This window comes from Achroia grisella, unplaced genomic scaffold (genome assembly GCF_030625045.1).
Source record: "Achroia grisella isolate CSIRO2021 unplaced genomic scaffold, CSIRO_AGI_Agris_v1 utg918, whole genome shotgun sequence".
Taxonomy (NCBI): Eukaryota; Metazoa; Arthropoda; class Insecta; order Lepidoptera; family Pyralidae; genus Achroia; species Achroia grisella.
Window position 1 is genome coordinate 1,173,239 of NW_026713067.1, and position 17,111 is coordinate 1,190,349.

At 29.8% G+C, this 17,111-nt stretch overlaps 2 protein-coding genes across 3 annotated transcripts in view; one reads left to right on the forward strand and one right to left on the reverse strand.

The window, feature by feature from the left end:
* Positions 1 to 14,465, reverse strand: part of LOC131853974 (carbonic anhydrase-related protein 10) — a 61,566-nt gene extending 47,101 nt beyond the window's left edge. For both annotated transcript variants that reach the window (XM_059205078.1, XM_059205077.1), the window contains exon 1: positions 14,282 to 14,465. The gene's annotated coding sequence lies outside the window, so the exon portion shown is untranslated. The remainder of the gene's footprint in view (positions 1 to 14,281) is intronic.
* Positions 281 to 9,447, forward strand: LOC131853926 (uncharacterized). Its single transcript, XM_059205016.1, has 8 exons — positions 281 to 338; positions 1,091 to 1,319; positions 1,972 to 2,111; positions 2,530 to 2,658; positions 4,027 to 4,162; positions 6,271 to 6,410; positions 6,965 to 7,093; positions 9,305 to 9,447. The coding sequence occupies exons 1-8, from the start codon at positions 281 to 283 to the stop codon at positions 9,445 to 9,447; spliced, it is 1,104 nt and encodes a 367-aa protein (XP_059060999.1).
* Positions 14,466 to 17,111: the final 2,646 nt, after the last annotated feature.

The window sequence follows — 17,111 nt, forward strand, 5'->3', positions numbered from 1 at the left end:
TACCGCGGTCATCTTAATGGGTAGCGGATTGTTACAGGCTTAGCTCATCTTCCACTAATACTTTGATGTACACTTCTCGTTTGAACTATAGACAAAACCTTACAGCATCAGTCGCCACTTTAATTTTAATGATATCATCATTATTTATCAATAGCTGTGAATAAATTATGATAACCATTTAGCAGCTGAGTTAAACCCACACCTATTAACACGCGATTGTGTACAGTACATATAAAACATCCCTTATTACATCTATACATAAAATTATTGTGTTACAAACATGAGTGGTCAAGTGTGTTGGATTCTTTTGACTATTTTCTTTATTAGTGTGGGAGCAGGTAAATATAATAAAAAATATTTATACCGTTACGAATTACCAGATAGCATATTCAGAGGTATACTAATTAAATATAAATAAGTTAATATTCACTTCGAGGTGTCAACCTATTAGGTTCAAGTGGCGTATTTAATATTAACTACAATTGTAATTGTCCATTATACAATAGGTAATAAAAATAAATAGAATATATATATATATTTATATATATAAAATATATATATATATACAATACATATTATATATATTTTATATCGATATACTTCAATACTGCTTTGCACTTATTTTTACGTATAGGTATACCTAACAGGATTCTATGTGTTGGACAACTTTAAACGTCTATTAACGTAACCTATTGAAATTTTGATATTTGTAAATATGTAAACGCCAATTGCTTCTTTAACAATTAATTAGAGACCTAAATTGAAAGTGAAATTTTATTTAGTGATTCGACCCCGAGTCTATTAAGTGTTCAGCCATGATAAACTTGTGTGTGTTATTGTCATTTATTTCTTTATAATGTTCCTAAATATGATACGAAGCAGCTTGCAGTAAGAGACTAAGAAAGTGGGTAGACATTTTATCTGTTGTTTATATGATATTATTAGAAGAGAATATACATACCGGTCAAAATCATAACTCCTTTTTTCTTCGCGGTAGTCGAGTAAAGAGGTATACAGTAAATAGACATACTAATAAGAAAGTTACCTGTTCCTTTATGAACGATACTTTTCACATGGTTTTTTTTTCCAGTCCCGTACGATGATGATCGAGATGACATCGTCCGACCATGTGACCGCGATGACCTCGACTGCATTAGGAAATTCTTTGCCTCCAGACGTCATTGCACCCCACCCCGTGGCCGTGTTCCCGACCCTTATCTTCGTGATAGCAATATCTTAAACTTTATAGATTTTAATATGACAGTCATTGATGTTAATAGCCATATTCGTGGTTTGAATGGAAAAATTAACGAATTCCAGTACGTGTATATAAATATTTTGTAATTAGTTCACCATTAATATTATAAATAAGAAATTGTATATGTCAGTCGGTTTATTGGCATTTAAAGACTAAACGGCTGAAAATAGATTGTCACGAGACCACAGTTTCATTTTTATTTAAAAAGAAGCTAGCTAAGTAGGGGTCACACATAGTATTATAAATGTGAAAGTTTGTCTCTACTGTCTCTCTACTAAACACGGTGGTGTTGTACCATTTTGTATTCATGAGTATGTTTGTTTGTATCGGTCCTGTTGTTTCTTATGTATATTATGTATGTATTTACAAACAAAATGTATTTATATCAGCTGTGTAATATACATGGCCGAAAAGCAGCAGAGCAAACAGAGTTTCTGCTAAGCTTGAGACTAGATGGTGCTGTATGAATTGTCCTGAGATGTATATTATTATACAAGATCTTAATAAATATAAAGTTAGATGTTATCACGAGGAACATATGCTATTTTTTATTTTATAAAAAAAAAACTATGTCGTGGAAAACTTACTTATCATATAATTATATAATAACATCGTTAAAAAGCCGTAAATTGATACACACTGACCTCAGAACAATTCTCATTTAAAGTAATAGGATAGAACAATTATTATAATGACTATATATTTTTTTCCAGTTTAAATAAACGGACAAATCAAATGGTGTTCGCCGTTTCGTTTAAAAAAATTGATGTCGCCACAGAGAAATCTGTTGTATACCATCATCGTAAAGGTCAAGTGCCAATTGTAACCAGTGATTGGTCCCGCGTAATATATCGTAAGTATCTATATCATGTCGATGATTGAACACTGCAGGCCCTATGAGGAAACTTGGATCGCTTGGCAGGTTAAGTTCCGAAATATACATTTGTAATGAATATTTTTGCAATGGCAATGGCAAATTAGCTGATGGGCTATCTATTTGGTAAACCTTGGCTATACACAGGAACAGCATCACGACATCACGTCATCATGTAATGTCTGTATACTCATATGGTGCCGTTACTGACGTCTAAATCATGGCTGCATTTATAATTTTGGATAATTGTTAATTCTATAAGAGTTTGAACAACACTTTTTTAATAAAATATTATTGTATTTGCTTCTAATATTTGGTGGAACAATGCTTTATATTAAAAACTTAATCTTTGATGGTTTTGTATAGAAAATCTAATGCTAATTTTATTTTTATCCAGGACGAACACTAATAACTACCACTACTCCCTTATTACCAACCATTGACTTCCGGTATACGGTAGTTAGTGCGTACAGTGAAGAAGGAAACCCAGCATATGGTTTCGGACCGGGAATTTATACACACCCATGTAAGTTTATATATATAATTTCAGACAAACCCCTACAGGAGACACAGAAAAACCCCCGAGTTTTGCAGGACAAAGAATGTAATGAATGAATTGGCAAAAATAAAGCTATTTTCTACCTAAAAATTATGAACAAACCTTTTTATCTAGTAAAAATAATTAAAAATATATTTATCAGATAGAAACAATGATTGTTTCCTACCGCAGTTGATGCAATAGTTAACCTACATTTTGTTGAATTAAACTGAAGATCAAAATTTTTAACATATAATAATATTTTATGGAGATTCCGAAGTATAATTTAATATACAACAACATTAGAACTTCCGATCTTTGCTGTCTATATGTCAGGATGGTAGTTAATGAAGCTACAATATTCTTACTTAATAATCCTAATTATATATTAATCAATTTTAACGTAATACCAGTAAATTAGATGAGTATTATAAAAATAATTTAAATTTGAAATTACCTGCGAGAAACCATTTTGTTTTTCTTTTGCTACTTTTCTGAAAATCTGTTGTTGCTTTCACAAGTTGTTAATTTTATTTATTACATTGCAAGCTATTCATTTTCCAATAAAAAAATAAGCAAGTAGCTAATTTCCCATTCGTAAACGTATATTATATAAAAACATTTATGCACGACAAATGGTGCATAAATGTTTTTATATAATATCTGAGAGCAGTGGCAGATGTACATATTCAGCTATTCTAGCACCACCATGGTCCATCGTCAATTCATTATCAAACTTTTCCGTACTCGCTTCGTTGCGCCTTTTCTTGATATTACTATATTTCTTATAATACTTTCTCGTCTAATTCTGGCCCCCTCACTGACTGTAGATTTTACCACATTGGCAGCGGTAAAAATCTATTCAAGCGCCGTTCTCTTATCAACCAACTCAGGGCACACCTAAAATCTTAGATTTTGAATACTGTCTTAACTTAAAACTATAGTCTAACTTTTACCTGAGATAATTCACAAGTAGATTCTAAAACACACACTCTAATCTGTATAAGATCTTATAATTATTATAATCTATAACTACACTGACCTAGTAATATTTTGGCATTTTCTACTCATGTACTTGCGATTGCGCTTTGTTCTGCAGCTACCACCTACTATTTGATGTAACCTTTCATCTCTCAGATCTTGTAAATGAAAAGTTTTCATCAATATGCCTTAACTTGCCTTACTTTATAACATTTTTTGGGGTGGGCAATATCTTCTTCCACATTTCCCTGTCAGCTGTCATATTAGAGTTTATGTATGTTTTATGCTTACTATGTTTAATTATTATATGTATTATAACTCTACTCCGTCAGTATATCACATATTAATTTCAAGTATAATAATTTTTCTTTTCAGCGCCCATTGTGCAGAAGAATATAGCGTCCTATATTGCCAACCCTGAATTGACTGTAAGGAATGCTCTTGCAACCGAAGCAAGGTCATTTATTCGCATCTTCGTTCAAAATGTCATTTGCGGCTACAACGTCGTCTTGTAAATCATTTCTCTTCAGGCTTTCTATCCATATTTATATTTCTATCCATTATATTATACTATTTTATTATATTATTTTATACTTTGAATGCATAAAATGCAATGGTTTCCTTTTTTAATAATTTGATATCATTAAAATCTTCTGAAAGATTATGTTTTTATTTATGTTTCACATAATGTAAGACAGTGAATTATGGCCCTAAAACGATTTTTACGACAACTAATCAAATCATGTTTTTTTAAATGCATTTAGGTTAGCAATTAATAGATGGGTATTTTTTACACATCTTCAACAGTTATGATATTTTGAACTCTCTGTTGTTGGCGATAAAGTTATTAATTGTATAGACGGTGCTGCGCTCGTTACAAAAAACTAATTGTAAATACTAATTGCTTATGTTGTACATCGAGGAAACATTGAAATATCATAGTCACGCGATATGCACAATCTACATATATAATAGGAGTATTATGACGAATGCTTCCCAATGTTTAAAATCAATATGATTGTGCGTGGACTTTTCATTTTTGTATTGTACTGTTTTATTGACCGATTGAGATCAGGTGAGCGAGTTACTTTCTTAATAATTCAAACTTTTTTAAACTAATGTTAAAAATGTAAAATTTATTCATTATTTATTTATTTCTTTGTCTGTCTGTGTTTGTTACATTTTGGCGCCATAATGTAAATCAGTTGCATACAGGTACTATTTGAGATGTAGAAAAACTATAATACAAATTAGCAGGTGATGTAACGAACCTCTGAAAATAATAATTAAATAAAAACAATCTTTATTGTAAATTAATAATAATATTTAGATATATTTTGTTCTTTACAATAACAGATTTATCTATCGTTTACTAAGCAGTTTACTGATAAAAAAAATCAGCATTAAAAAAATATACGTTATAAATTACAATAAAAAAGATTCTCTCCAATAAATTGTAAATAAGTTAACACTTTATTTAGTATATTTCTAAATACTTTCATAGGCAACATATAATTTCGACATTTTAGTAAGAGAATAATGAAACATTGTTTCATTTTGCTTTAAGCATAGATATAACCCGCCAGATGTTAGCCAAATAACACAATAAACGACCATATATGTCACATGCAATGATTTTTTAATTTTTTCAGAAACATCTGAGAATTTCAGATACTCTGATCATAATCTGTCACTAATAGACAGAGATTTATATGAGGAATATAACCAAAGTTCTGAAATACTAAACGAACTAAATCAAGAACATAGTTACCGTGAGAAAGTTCTAAATGATAATAACGACGAGCATATTATACACCCCTGTCGCACCCATGATTTGAATTGCATACGCCAGTTCTTTAGAAGCAGATCAAATTGTGCCGTGTCTTATAATCATGTTCCTGAGCCTTTATATAGACCGTATTCAGTTATGAATTTAATTAAATTCAATATAACATTAGTTTTATCAAAAACAAGGATATGGGGGTTGAACGAACCGATTGAAACGTTTTAGTAAGTATTAAATTATTTACTTTAGTTGAGGTTGCTTTATTTGAGGTTATTAGAATGACAATTTTGTACATTGACTAATCCAACTCGAAAATCCAATGAAATTTTGTGCATAAGTTAAAGTAACTAATATCAACAATACACACTAGTCATATTTTCCTTAAACAAGATTGCTTTAAAGTATGTACACGTAACTGAAAACTCGATTTTCACCAAAAAAAGGATCCATTTTATTCGTATGAACAAGCCAACAAAGTAAAAAAGAAATTCTGTAAAAAACATTTTTCTGTAATCCTTGTTCCTTATATAGGAAGGGGTGCAGAACATTTCTTTTAACTCTGTATAAAAATACAAAATCAATAAAAAAAATATTACACACACGCATATATACTTTTTGTTTATTGTTAAAGTCTGGGTTCAAATTGAGACTAGATAAATATTGTTTGCCTTTAAACTTGTTTGTCTATTATCTTTTCAATCATTGCGACTGAACATGAGAGAAAACCTATCGCTATTGGCTTTAATTCTAGCTTATTTAACTTTCATAGCTCTTCAGTTGCATACATTATTATACACTTTTGACTATTAACGTTTTGTTATTATTTAATATAGCATCAACAAGAATACGAGTAATTTAATAATGACCGTAAACTTTAAAGCGATAAGAAAATACAATGAAGTGAGTGACTTTTACTTCCATCGTGTGGGCAAGGAGCCGTTGGTCACCAGTGACTTTTCAAACGTCACTTATGGTATGTTGAACCTTAATTTGTAACTCAGTAAGTTCTTTTTTATTAATTAGAATGGCGAACAAACTTACCTCCTTGCTGTTTGTGAGTTTGTAAGGTTGTAAGTCTTTGGATCTATTAAACCGATTACAATTTTTTTAGTATTCCATAGCAAATATCATTTATCATATTATACATATATCGAGGAATGTTATAAGTTATATAACATTATGCTATGACTTATAGGATAATGTTATAGCCTAGCTTCAAACAAAAATGTTGCAAAAATGGGAATTGTGACGTAGGCAAACTTGCGCATGTTATTTAATATTATTTAATATGTAATAATATATTGTCTTGGATATGCGTAGTAATCTGTAATTTCACAGCCAAGTGTCAACAATTGAACCGTTACGCAGCTTGCAAATCAAGCTGCTTGTATCTAAAATAAATGCGACTAAGATACGATACCTGGCTACATATTTATTTTTATCCTTTTTTTAAATAATATTATATTATAAAAGTATACATATATGGTGTAAGTCACCACATTATTTAAAACTTTAATGTATTTTCAGGACCTACTATAATTACTGCAGTAATACCATTCAAACATGGGCTGGATCTTCAGAACGCAATGATAACCTCATACATCACTGATGGGAACCCATCGTATACAATCGGCCCTCGCGTGTATGCAAATCCTGGTAAATCTATACTATATTTATCGAATTTAATATTATTTTACGTAAGTCCATTTCAGTACTTACTTTATTTATTTATTTTATTTAATACCGCCACTGTTAGCGTGTGTGAGACCACAGATATTCAATACAGAAACCTGATCACTGGTACTGGAAGCGTTATGACCTTTCTTATTAGAGATCAAATTCCAACCGTTATTGGATCTACACCCATATTGCGTGTTTCACGTCTAAACAAAGATGTCTTGCGTTAGAGGCTTGCTTGATATCCGAACTGCATTAATTACGTGTCGATACAAGTAATTAATAGAGTTCGGATATAACTTGGAATTGTTGAGTGTTCGGTGACCACTAGTGACCAGGCTACGACTGTAGGTCGTGTCGTAATTATGGGTAGATCCAATAACGGTCAGAACTCGATCTATGTACTATACTAATAGCATATATTATCTGTGTTAATAGGGAAGGCCACAACGCTTCCAGTAGCGGTGCTAACGTTTGCGCACTGATTATTTGTGATCTTACACATGCTGATGGTAGCCGAATTAAATAAAATAATATAAATCCATTAAGTAATAAAATTTATACTAGTATATTGGCTAAAAAAATCTAAACGTGGCAGATGAATACAGTAGATGTATAAATGACAAATAAATAAGTTACGTGTATTCAGGTAGTTGAGCTATACGCTATGTAAAGATGTATAGCTGTATAGCTATACATAGTATAAAACAAATTCGTCATCGTTGTCTGTTCACTTATATCTTTTAAATTACACAATCGATTTTAATGCAGTTTTCAGTAATACATAGAGTGATTCGAGAGGAAGGCTTTTATGTATAACACATGCGTGTTATAGTACAGAACAAGCCGTAAATTTAAGAAAAGAAAAAAAATTCTAATACATCTTTGCGAAGCCGGGACGGCTAATAGAAATAGAAATAATCTTTATTCAAATAAACTTAATATAAGCACTTTTGAATAATCAAGTTTCATTTTATTCTACCGCTTATTCGGAATGCAGATTCATCACAAGAAGAATAAGCAAGAAACTTGTGTGTTGCTCTTTTAAATAAACATTGATTTACTTATATTTAATTAACAACAAGGATTAGGCATGCGACAATCAACATAGAAACCGCTACGCACTTAATCTCTGTTCAATCAGATAACATTGTCAGCGCTATGAATTTTAATTTAGATATTTTCTACAAAAACATTATTATCATTTATAAATCTTCAATTTTATATAATAAGCTTTTTACAAAGAAAATATTTTATGACACATTTGAATTTTTTTTTTAATTAATTATTTTTTTTTTTTAATATACTATATTCCATTCTATTTTACATCTTAATGTAAATTTTGTAATCCATAGATTCTACTCCTAATACGTTTTAAATAATATAATCTGTCCTAATAAACTTTATTATTATACTCAAATTATTTAGAAACATTTTAACCATTTATGCAAGTCAAGGCATTTGATAGTCCAATTCCCGAGGAAGGCTATTAAATATCATACTACGACTCGTAACAGACGAGCCATAATATCTGTTTTATTTTAGATTTTTCGACTATTTTACTATTATGATATAAAATGTAAAAAAATATGTAGTTGTATATTATACATACATATATATATATATTATCATCGTTAAAATAAACCTCTTGCGTAAACACTCATTGATGGAATTTCAAAAGACGCCAGAGACCTGAAGTTGAGAGCGTAATATTAATGGACAAATATTTTCTACTGAGAAAATCCTATTATACCTATTTCATGTAATGCGACGTCTTTGAATCCTTACTACATGATTTCTTACCTATTTCTACTGTCAAGTAGCTTTGCAAACTATATTCTGGAATATAGGGACTATGGCAATATAATTCTATTGAGAATAGGACAATCATATTACCTTAGTTCCCAGGAATGGCATCTTAAAGGATTACATAGGCATCATAAATTATCTTTTTGGTCTTTTTGGTGTTATTCTATTTAGGGTTACCATTAGCAGTACAATTGCAGGGCTTAGAGGCAGAAGATCATAATCCCGAGTATTATAATTTAACGCAGTGACCTTGGCGCTCTACATATACGGAGGAAGTGATTTTTACCATTTACCATCAGGCGTGCAGTCAGTTTGTTGACCATTCCATTATATAAAAAATAGCAATAAATGTAATAGAGAATTTAATTATTTTCCTAACAGATCCAGATCTCCAAAATGTATACGGTACCTTGATCAACGATACAGCCACCTCAACGCAAGAAGCATTCTTCACCGAGGGTCCATTTTTCTTCAGGACCTTCCTTCAATATACTATATGTGACTTTGGGATCAGAGAAAATTGACATCAGCTAACCCACGTGGATAAAAATCGTTTATTTTAATTGCATAGATTTCGATTGGACTTTCGAAATATGAATTATTATTCAATATATGAACAATTATTTCATATTTTTCTTTGTGATGTAATAAATACAATTTACTGTATGGAAAACGATATAAGGCCAATAGGTATAAGAATTTAGTTGAAATTTACTTATATAAAAGTTTCATGAAAATAAAAAAAAACATTGTCATAACCAGAATAGGTTCTGTCCAAACGCTCTATATGAATATATGTCCTTCGACATGTTATTTTTAAAAGATCGTAGCGATAATATTGCCGTCTGTAAAACTCTTTTAATTAAATAAAAATGCCCTACGAATTTCACTAGTTTTTTTATAAAATTTCTACTAACATCTTAATTTCCATGAAAGGTAATAAAGAAAATATTGTTAAAATTCATAGGATTCATCGGATCATGATCATCATGATAGGATAGTCTATTTTGTCAGATATTGCTTGCTATCTAGAGTTTATGGAAGCACTGTGTATATTTGAGATGAGTTAGAAACAAAATTTATTTTATTGAGAAACTAATGATACCATGTGCCCTGGTATGTGGATTTTTTTAAGTAATTTGAATGGCAATCAAGTTGACAAAACTACTGAAAAAACGTTGTTATGTGAGGCCCGTGATACTACCTCAGATTTGCCATTCCATGCCTCTTATCCTGTAATTTCACTGCCTTTTCTCATATCGAAACGCTGCTTGAGGGCTGAAATGGTGAGCGTTAGGGGTAACTTAGCCAACGACTTTTTTACGACGAAAATTGCGACGTAAAATCTATAAGATATAATATCTACCTACATACTTTTCTTTAATATCCTATATATTCATAATATAAAAAAGTTGCGTAAACCGACACAAGAGTTTGTTTTCAAATTCAGTGTAAAGTTGTTAAGTCTTAGAAACTCAACAGCGGTTGGTAGACATGGAATTGCGAAGTTGCCGATTGTTTCAACGAATTTGTAACTTAACTCGAAACAGGTGGGTTACTTTTAAAACATTCACACAATTTCCACAAATTGTTATGAAATCAGTACATTATCGTATTAAATTTTATTTTTATTTGACATAACTGGAATAGTAGACTAATTGATGACCACCTAATAGTAAGTAGTAACAGTGGTCTATATACATGAACAGCACCACGAATATACCTTTAATTTCGCTTATATTTATATAAAAGGAGGACAAGTATGCAGATGTCTCATAAGACGGTTAACGGCAACTATCACCTATGTATATGATTAGTAACATTACCTTATCACGTAACATCTGTAGTATTTCTCTCTGATTGATTCCCCGTTCAATTCAAACGGGGATCGAAATTAAGACGATTTGAGCCGAGGCTCGAACACCTAGCGATACCCTTAGGCTAACGTCGTATCCGTCAGGCCATCAGCCGCCCCATCAGTCTTTCCACGGGTTTAGAATGTCATCTGTCCTCAATAATTCAGTGAAGCTATAAAAGCTAATTGCGGCTAACGGCTAATTTCGAAAAAAAAGTCCGTAGTATTCATAAGTTGACGTTCCTGAAGACTAGAGACAAGTCTAGCCTCCAATTAAAAATCCCTTAATTGTTAATATTTCAATATTATATTTATTAGAAATCCGATACTATTTTTTGTGTTTTATTACAATAGCTCTATACTATAAAAATATGAATACATTCAACTGATAATAATAAATGCGATTTTGTTCATTTAAAAATCAATAATGTATTTTAAAGAAATTACAGGTTGTGTTGTCTATGTCCATGAGTCATGCAAGGCATTTGTGAAATAGATTTAATGTAGTGGGTATCAAACGATATTACGTGAATGGATAAATATACTACACGTGTAATGATGATCATTAGATTATTTGAACACATAAATATAATTTTCTAGTAAGTATGTACTGCACATTATTATAGCAATGCGACTTCCTTTAATGAAATTGAAAACATTAAACTAAATCTTTAAATCAAACTATTAAAGACTAGCTTTTGCCCGCGGCTTCGCTCGTGGTAATTTATGTGGTAATTTATCCCTTAAGGGTGGAATTTATCAAAATCCTTTCTTAGGGGAAGCCTACGTCATAGTAGCTTTGTGCATGCAAAGTATCAGCCCGATCGTTTTAAAATTGACAAAGTTTCATACAAACTTTCATCCCCTATATTATCCCCTTGGGGATAGAATTAATTAAAATCCTTTCTTAGCGGATGCCTATGTCATAACATCTACCTGCATGCCAAATTTCAGCCCGATCCGTCCAGTGGTTTGGGCTGTGCGTTGATAGATCACTATGTCAGACCTTTGAGTTATATATATTTAGATTTAGAAAAACCGTCCTAAAAAATATGCACGTATATGCACGTAATTTATATAATATATAAATTAAATAGTAAAAAAATTATAATAACTACAATAAGACATTCCGTCTGAGTTTGAGGAGATAATCACATACTTATACATATTACATACACGTATTTTAATGTACGTAAACTAGTCATTATTTTTACTATTATTATGATTATTTTTTACTTATTCTATGAATATTTTACATTGTTTTATTGGTCCCTTATGAGATAGTAAGGGTAAAGTAAATATATTAATTCTTACGTCTATTTTTCTAATTTTTACATATCATCACCATAGTATAAAACAAAATAGCTGCCACTGTCTGTCCGTCCCTATGTATGCTTAAATCTTTAAAAATACACGACGGATTTTGAAGAGGTTTGTTTTAGTAGATAGTGATTCAAGAGGAAGGTTTATATATATAATACGAGTACACCCGTGCGAGCAGCTAGTGCCTAATAAAGTAGTAAAATCACGAACACATGACACTCTCAATTTTTGTTTTATGGTTTTTAGTAAAAATAGCAGACGGAGGTATGAAACTTCTCAGCATGTTCTTAAATATGTGAATTAAATAAATTTTTGAAAATTTTTATGTAATTATAGTTAATTCTAAGTTAAGTCTTTTTTATTACTTTTAAATACGCTGTCTCTATTGATATAATAGATGACGCTGTAAAATTCTATATTTGTATTTTAATTATCATTAATATACGTATTAATCACGTATATATAGCTATATCTGACTTATATAATTTGTTGTTTGTCTGTTTATATTCAATATAATATGACAGAACTCTAGCAAATATCGCATTAATACAAAGTAAATGTGAGAAAATGTCGCAATTTGTGGTACAATTGATTAATATTCCGATGCAGGCTTTGTGGTAATGACCGCAATAAAACCGCATTTATATTACTATTCAAAAAGCATTTGCAGATAAGAGAAAAACTACTTATTATTGGCTTGTATATTTTCTTTGCCATTAGATTTTAACGGATAACTGAAGTCAATATTCTTATTATTTAGATTCACAATCTCTACTTATTCTTACTAATATTATAAACGCGAAAGTATAATTTCATTTCATTCATTCATCCATGTGAGTATGTATCGATAGATACATACTGACATGGATGAATGTTTGTTAATCTTTCGCGCAAAAACTACTGAATGGATTTTGATGAAACTTTACATCAGAACTGTAGCTTATACATCATAATACCATATGGGCAATAATTTAAAATTATATTATGGAAATTCGGCGAAATATACTGATAAATGTCAAGTAAGTATGATGCAAACGAAGTTGCGCAGGTGTAATATAATTAAAACGTTATTGCTGTTAAATATAATAATAAAAAAACAAAAATAAAATAAATAGTTGATATTTAATATCTTCATTTCATATTAATACCCACTAATTTACATATGGTATTGAATATTTAGAATAAAATTTTATTGATTGAGTTTCATTTTTAGTGGTAACATTTTTTAATTTTATTACGCTTAAAAACTTATATTTTAAAATTCACCGAAATTTGAAATACGAAAATAATCGTTATGGGATATTACGGATAAATTTGAATAATTATGAGAAATGAACTGGAATTAATTATATTATATAAATACTAAGATGTTAAGAATTCTATTACAATTTTTTATTATATTGAAATGAAATAATTGTAATTATTTATTTAATAATAATACACAATCAAATACATTTTAGTATTTATATAATATAAAATAATATTACACTAATACTTTACTGATTAATTGAAATCAGTAAAGTATTAGTATAATATTATTTTCTTAAAGTAATATTAAACTAATATTTTGTATAATAACATAAATACTATAATAATTTTTCCTTTTCAAATAATTACAAACTATTTCATTTCAACATTATAAAAAATATAAAGTAATATTAAACTTTTACAATATTTCTTCTGAATACCTATACCTATCAAGAATTGATTACTTGTTTCATAAAATCTCGGGATTTCTTTTTATAAAAAACTCCAAGAACTTATTTAATTTTATATATTCAAAATATACATACTGGTAATAAAATTATATAAATTTCAAGTCGCATACTTAAAGTCAATTTTTGAAAGTACAATTTCAACACTTCACCGATATTTTCCAATAAAATTTTAGTGTTTTATACTAAAATTTTATTGGAAAATACTTAATAAATTTATTGAGCCGATATTATTTATTTAAAAAATAATTAATTATTAATCATAAATATATTTATTATAATTATTTTTAAGTCCTGTTAAATTTTAATTATTTAATTTGTATATTTATTAAATTAATTTGGTCCTAATTAATAAATCTAAGTTCGGTAATTCACTGTCTTCAAAAGTAATAATATCATTTAATAATTAACATAAATATTTTACGGTATTCATACTATCAATAAATATTAATAATACATACATACCAAATTAATATGCTGACAGTTATTCACTAGTTATTGTAGTTGCAATAGAAAGGAAAGCAATGTTCACAGCACAACACTTCACGTGTCGCGTAAAGTTTAACGTGTAATTTCACGTGCGGCGTAAAGTTTTCCGCGTAATTTCACGAGTCGCGTAAAATTACCCTTGATGTTGTCTCTCGCGTGCTCCGCGGTCAACTGACTCAAAGCGAGCCTGTCTCCACTTTCATGAAATGAACTGAAAGCAGTATTCCAGCACCGTAACGTCATATGTCCAAGATTTTGATATACAATTTTGAATTATATATGCACCACAATAAGTTGGTTTTGGTGTATCGGAAAATTTGTTTTGAAAGTACTCCACTGTTTGTTTGGGAGGGTCGCAGAGGCGGGAATGAGTGTGTCGAAAAAAAAATAAGCCAACCACGTCTCAGTGAGTTAAGGCTTCAGGGGCGGGTTTTCAGTGAATATCTTTAATTAAAACGGCAACTTTCGTCTAGTTACAGTGTGTAATGAATTGAAATCTGTAGAAAAAGTACAAAAAAGTGATCACTAGACAGCGAGAAGATGGGGACGCGGCTTTATAGGTTTTGTACTAGGAAAAATATGAATTCACTCCTTGAAACTTGCATAGAATATTGTAATGCAAATGATGAAGTTAGTACTATAAAAAATATAACCTAAAAGTATAAAGAACTATGACGAAGCATTGTATTATATAAATATTTAACCATAGTTCCATAATTAGATAAACTATTATAAGGTACGATCAGGATTAAATAAATACTAGAAAATTTTGAAAAAAAATGAATTATTATGTTTACTCATAAATGAGAACTATTATTATATTAAATGTATAATGAACACCTAATTTAGTATCTACCATTTAATTGACTTACCCGAGAATCAAACCTTTACCATTATCAAGGTCTAGTTAGGTTTTATTTTAGTCTATTAAAGTTATATTTCTACAAGGATATATTAAGGTTTCTTAAGGGTCGGCAATGCACTCGTGAGACCCAAGGCGTCCATAGGGTACAATAATCATTTATCATCAGATAAGCATATACGTGTTTGACAACGTATTAAAAAAAAATGCAAACATTATTATATATATGTACAACAATTCATAACCATTCCACTGTAGGGCATGCAACTTTCTCTGGTAATTGTCTTTCTCTTGTAATGTCTCCACATTCTAAGTTAGAAATGACTACTGTGGTACATTAGTATCTTAAACGTTAACATGCTACAGTAATCAAGAAGTTTGGTGAAAGAGTTCAATTTTCGAATTTGCCTTTTCTTACACTTAGGTATTGCAATTTGTTCTTATGTTGCTTCTTATCACAGGAAATAAAGCATCAGTGATTGAGTTATTGTCATTTCATACAACATGATATTTTTTATTTAATCCATGTAATTTTATTTCCCTCCTTCCACCAGTTCTACTTATTGGGTGTCTGAGATTGTATAATACTACCATATTGTATCTCATCACCACCCCAAGAACACCCTGAAGAAGAGGAAACCAATAAAAACGTAAAATTAGAAAACAACATTAATATTAACAAGAAATCTAAGTTTTATTTCAATTGGTGGCATGGATGAGATAAATTACAATATCTATGTAGAACTTTTTACTGGATTGGTCAAACAAATAACAACTTGCTTTCAAGACACATTTACTAAAAAAATTGTGAAATTTTTAAATTTAATTTGTATAATAATATCAGATTATTGATTGGTTCTATAAAATCTATATTTTTTTGTTCAAAATAAGTTAAAATTTCATTTTTTTGTGTCAATTGTAGTTGCAGAAGGTGTATTAGTTTTTTTAATGTTATTAATCTTAATGTTGTGAACTTAATTATTAAACTAGCATATTTCAGTCTTTTTGTCTGAATTAAATATTAAATGACATTCATCAGGAATACCTTTGGTTGTGGTTGTGTTTAAACAACCAATTTAATATGTCTAGCTATTAGTGTTATAAAATTACAAGATAATAAGCCTGACATCTTAGTTACATATAATGGCGATGGTTACTGCTTACCACCAGGAGGGGGTCATCTTATTTGCCATTCGAATTTAATAAAGAAATCTATGAGGACATATTTAAATATGAACAAATTTAACAAATTGAAATTGAATGAAATCAAAGGCATAGGAATAAATTTATCCTACTACTTTACCTGTTTACTGTATTCTTACGTGTTCTTTATAGATATATATTTTTATCTCTTTTAATATAAAATATTATCTAGTTACAACCTCAGCAATAGCCGCCTGAGCTTTAATTTCATTTCATTTCAATACAATTTTATTTACAATCACTTAATTAATGTCTACAATAATACAATAGTATATAATAATATACAAGTATTTTTGAATTATTAAAATTAAAGACACATATCTAACAAATCTACCATCACTGTTTCGAATTTACCTAAACTCGACAGGAACTATTAATAAATTCTGCACTAACATTTCAACTGAAACTATGCGTGATTGAAATAGTATGTAAAATACTACTCAAAGTAATGCTAAATAGAGTGACGACCAGCAGAAAGTTCAACAATTTTAATGTATGTATGCTCACAAAAGATCTAGTTTATTTCATAACCTAAAATAATGAGTAAAATATTTCCCGCCAAAACGGAAAGCAGCACAGCACGCTTCATTCGCGCCAATTTATTATTAAATACGAAATAACGTTGTTCAACTTTTCGCCAGTGCTTTTCGGCTAATTACCTCACGTAGAAGTGCTGTGAGCCATGGAATTACGTAACAATTAACGATATTAATATTAATTAAATATAACACCGCTTTTGTT

Excerpts from the sequence above, each read along its gene's own strand:
- LOC131853926 (XM_059205016.1), top strand. The coding sequence starts at position 281 with ATGAGTGGTCAAGTGTGTTGGATTCTTTTGACTATTTTCTTTATTAGT. Across the intron at positions 339-1,090 it reads CTTTATTAGTGTGGGAGCAG|TCCCGTACGATGATGATCGA; the intron begins GTAAATATAATA and ends TTTTTTTTCCAG. Across the intron at positions 2,112-2,529 it reads TTGGTCCCGCGTAATATATC|GACGAACACTAATAACTACC; the intron begins GTAAGTATCTAT and ends ATTTTTATCCAG.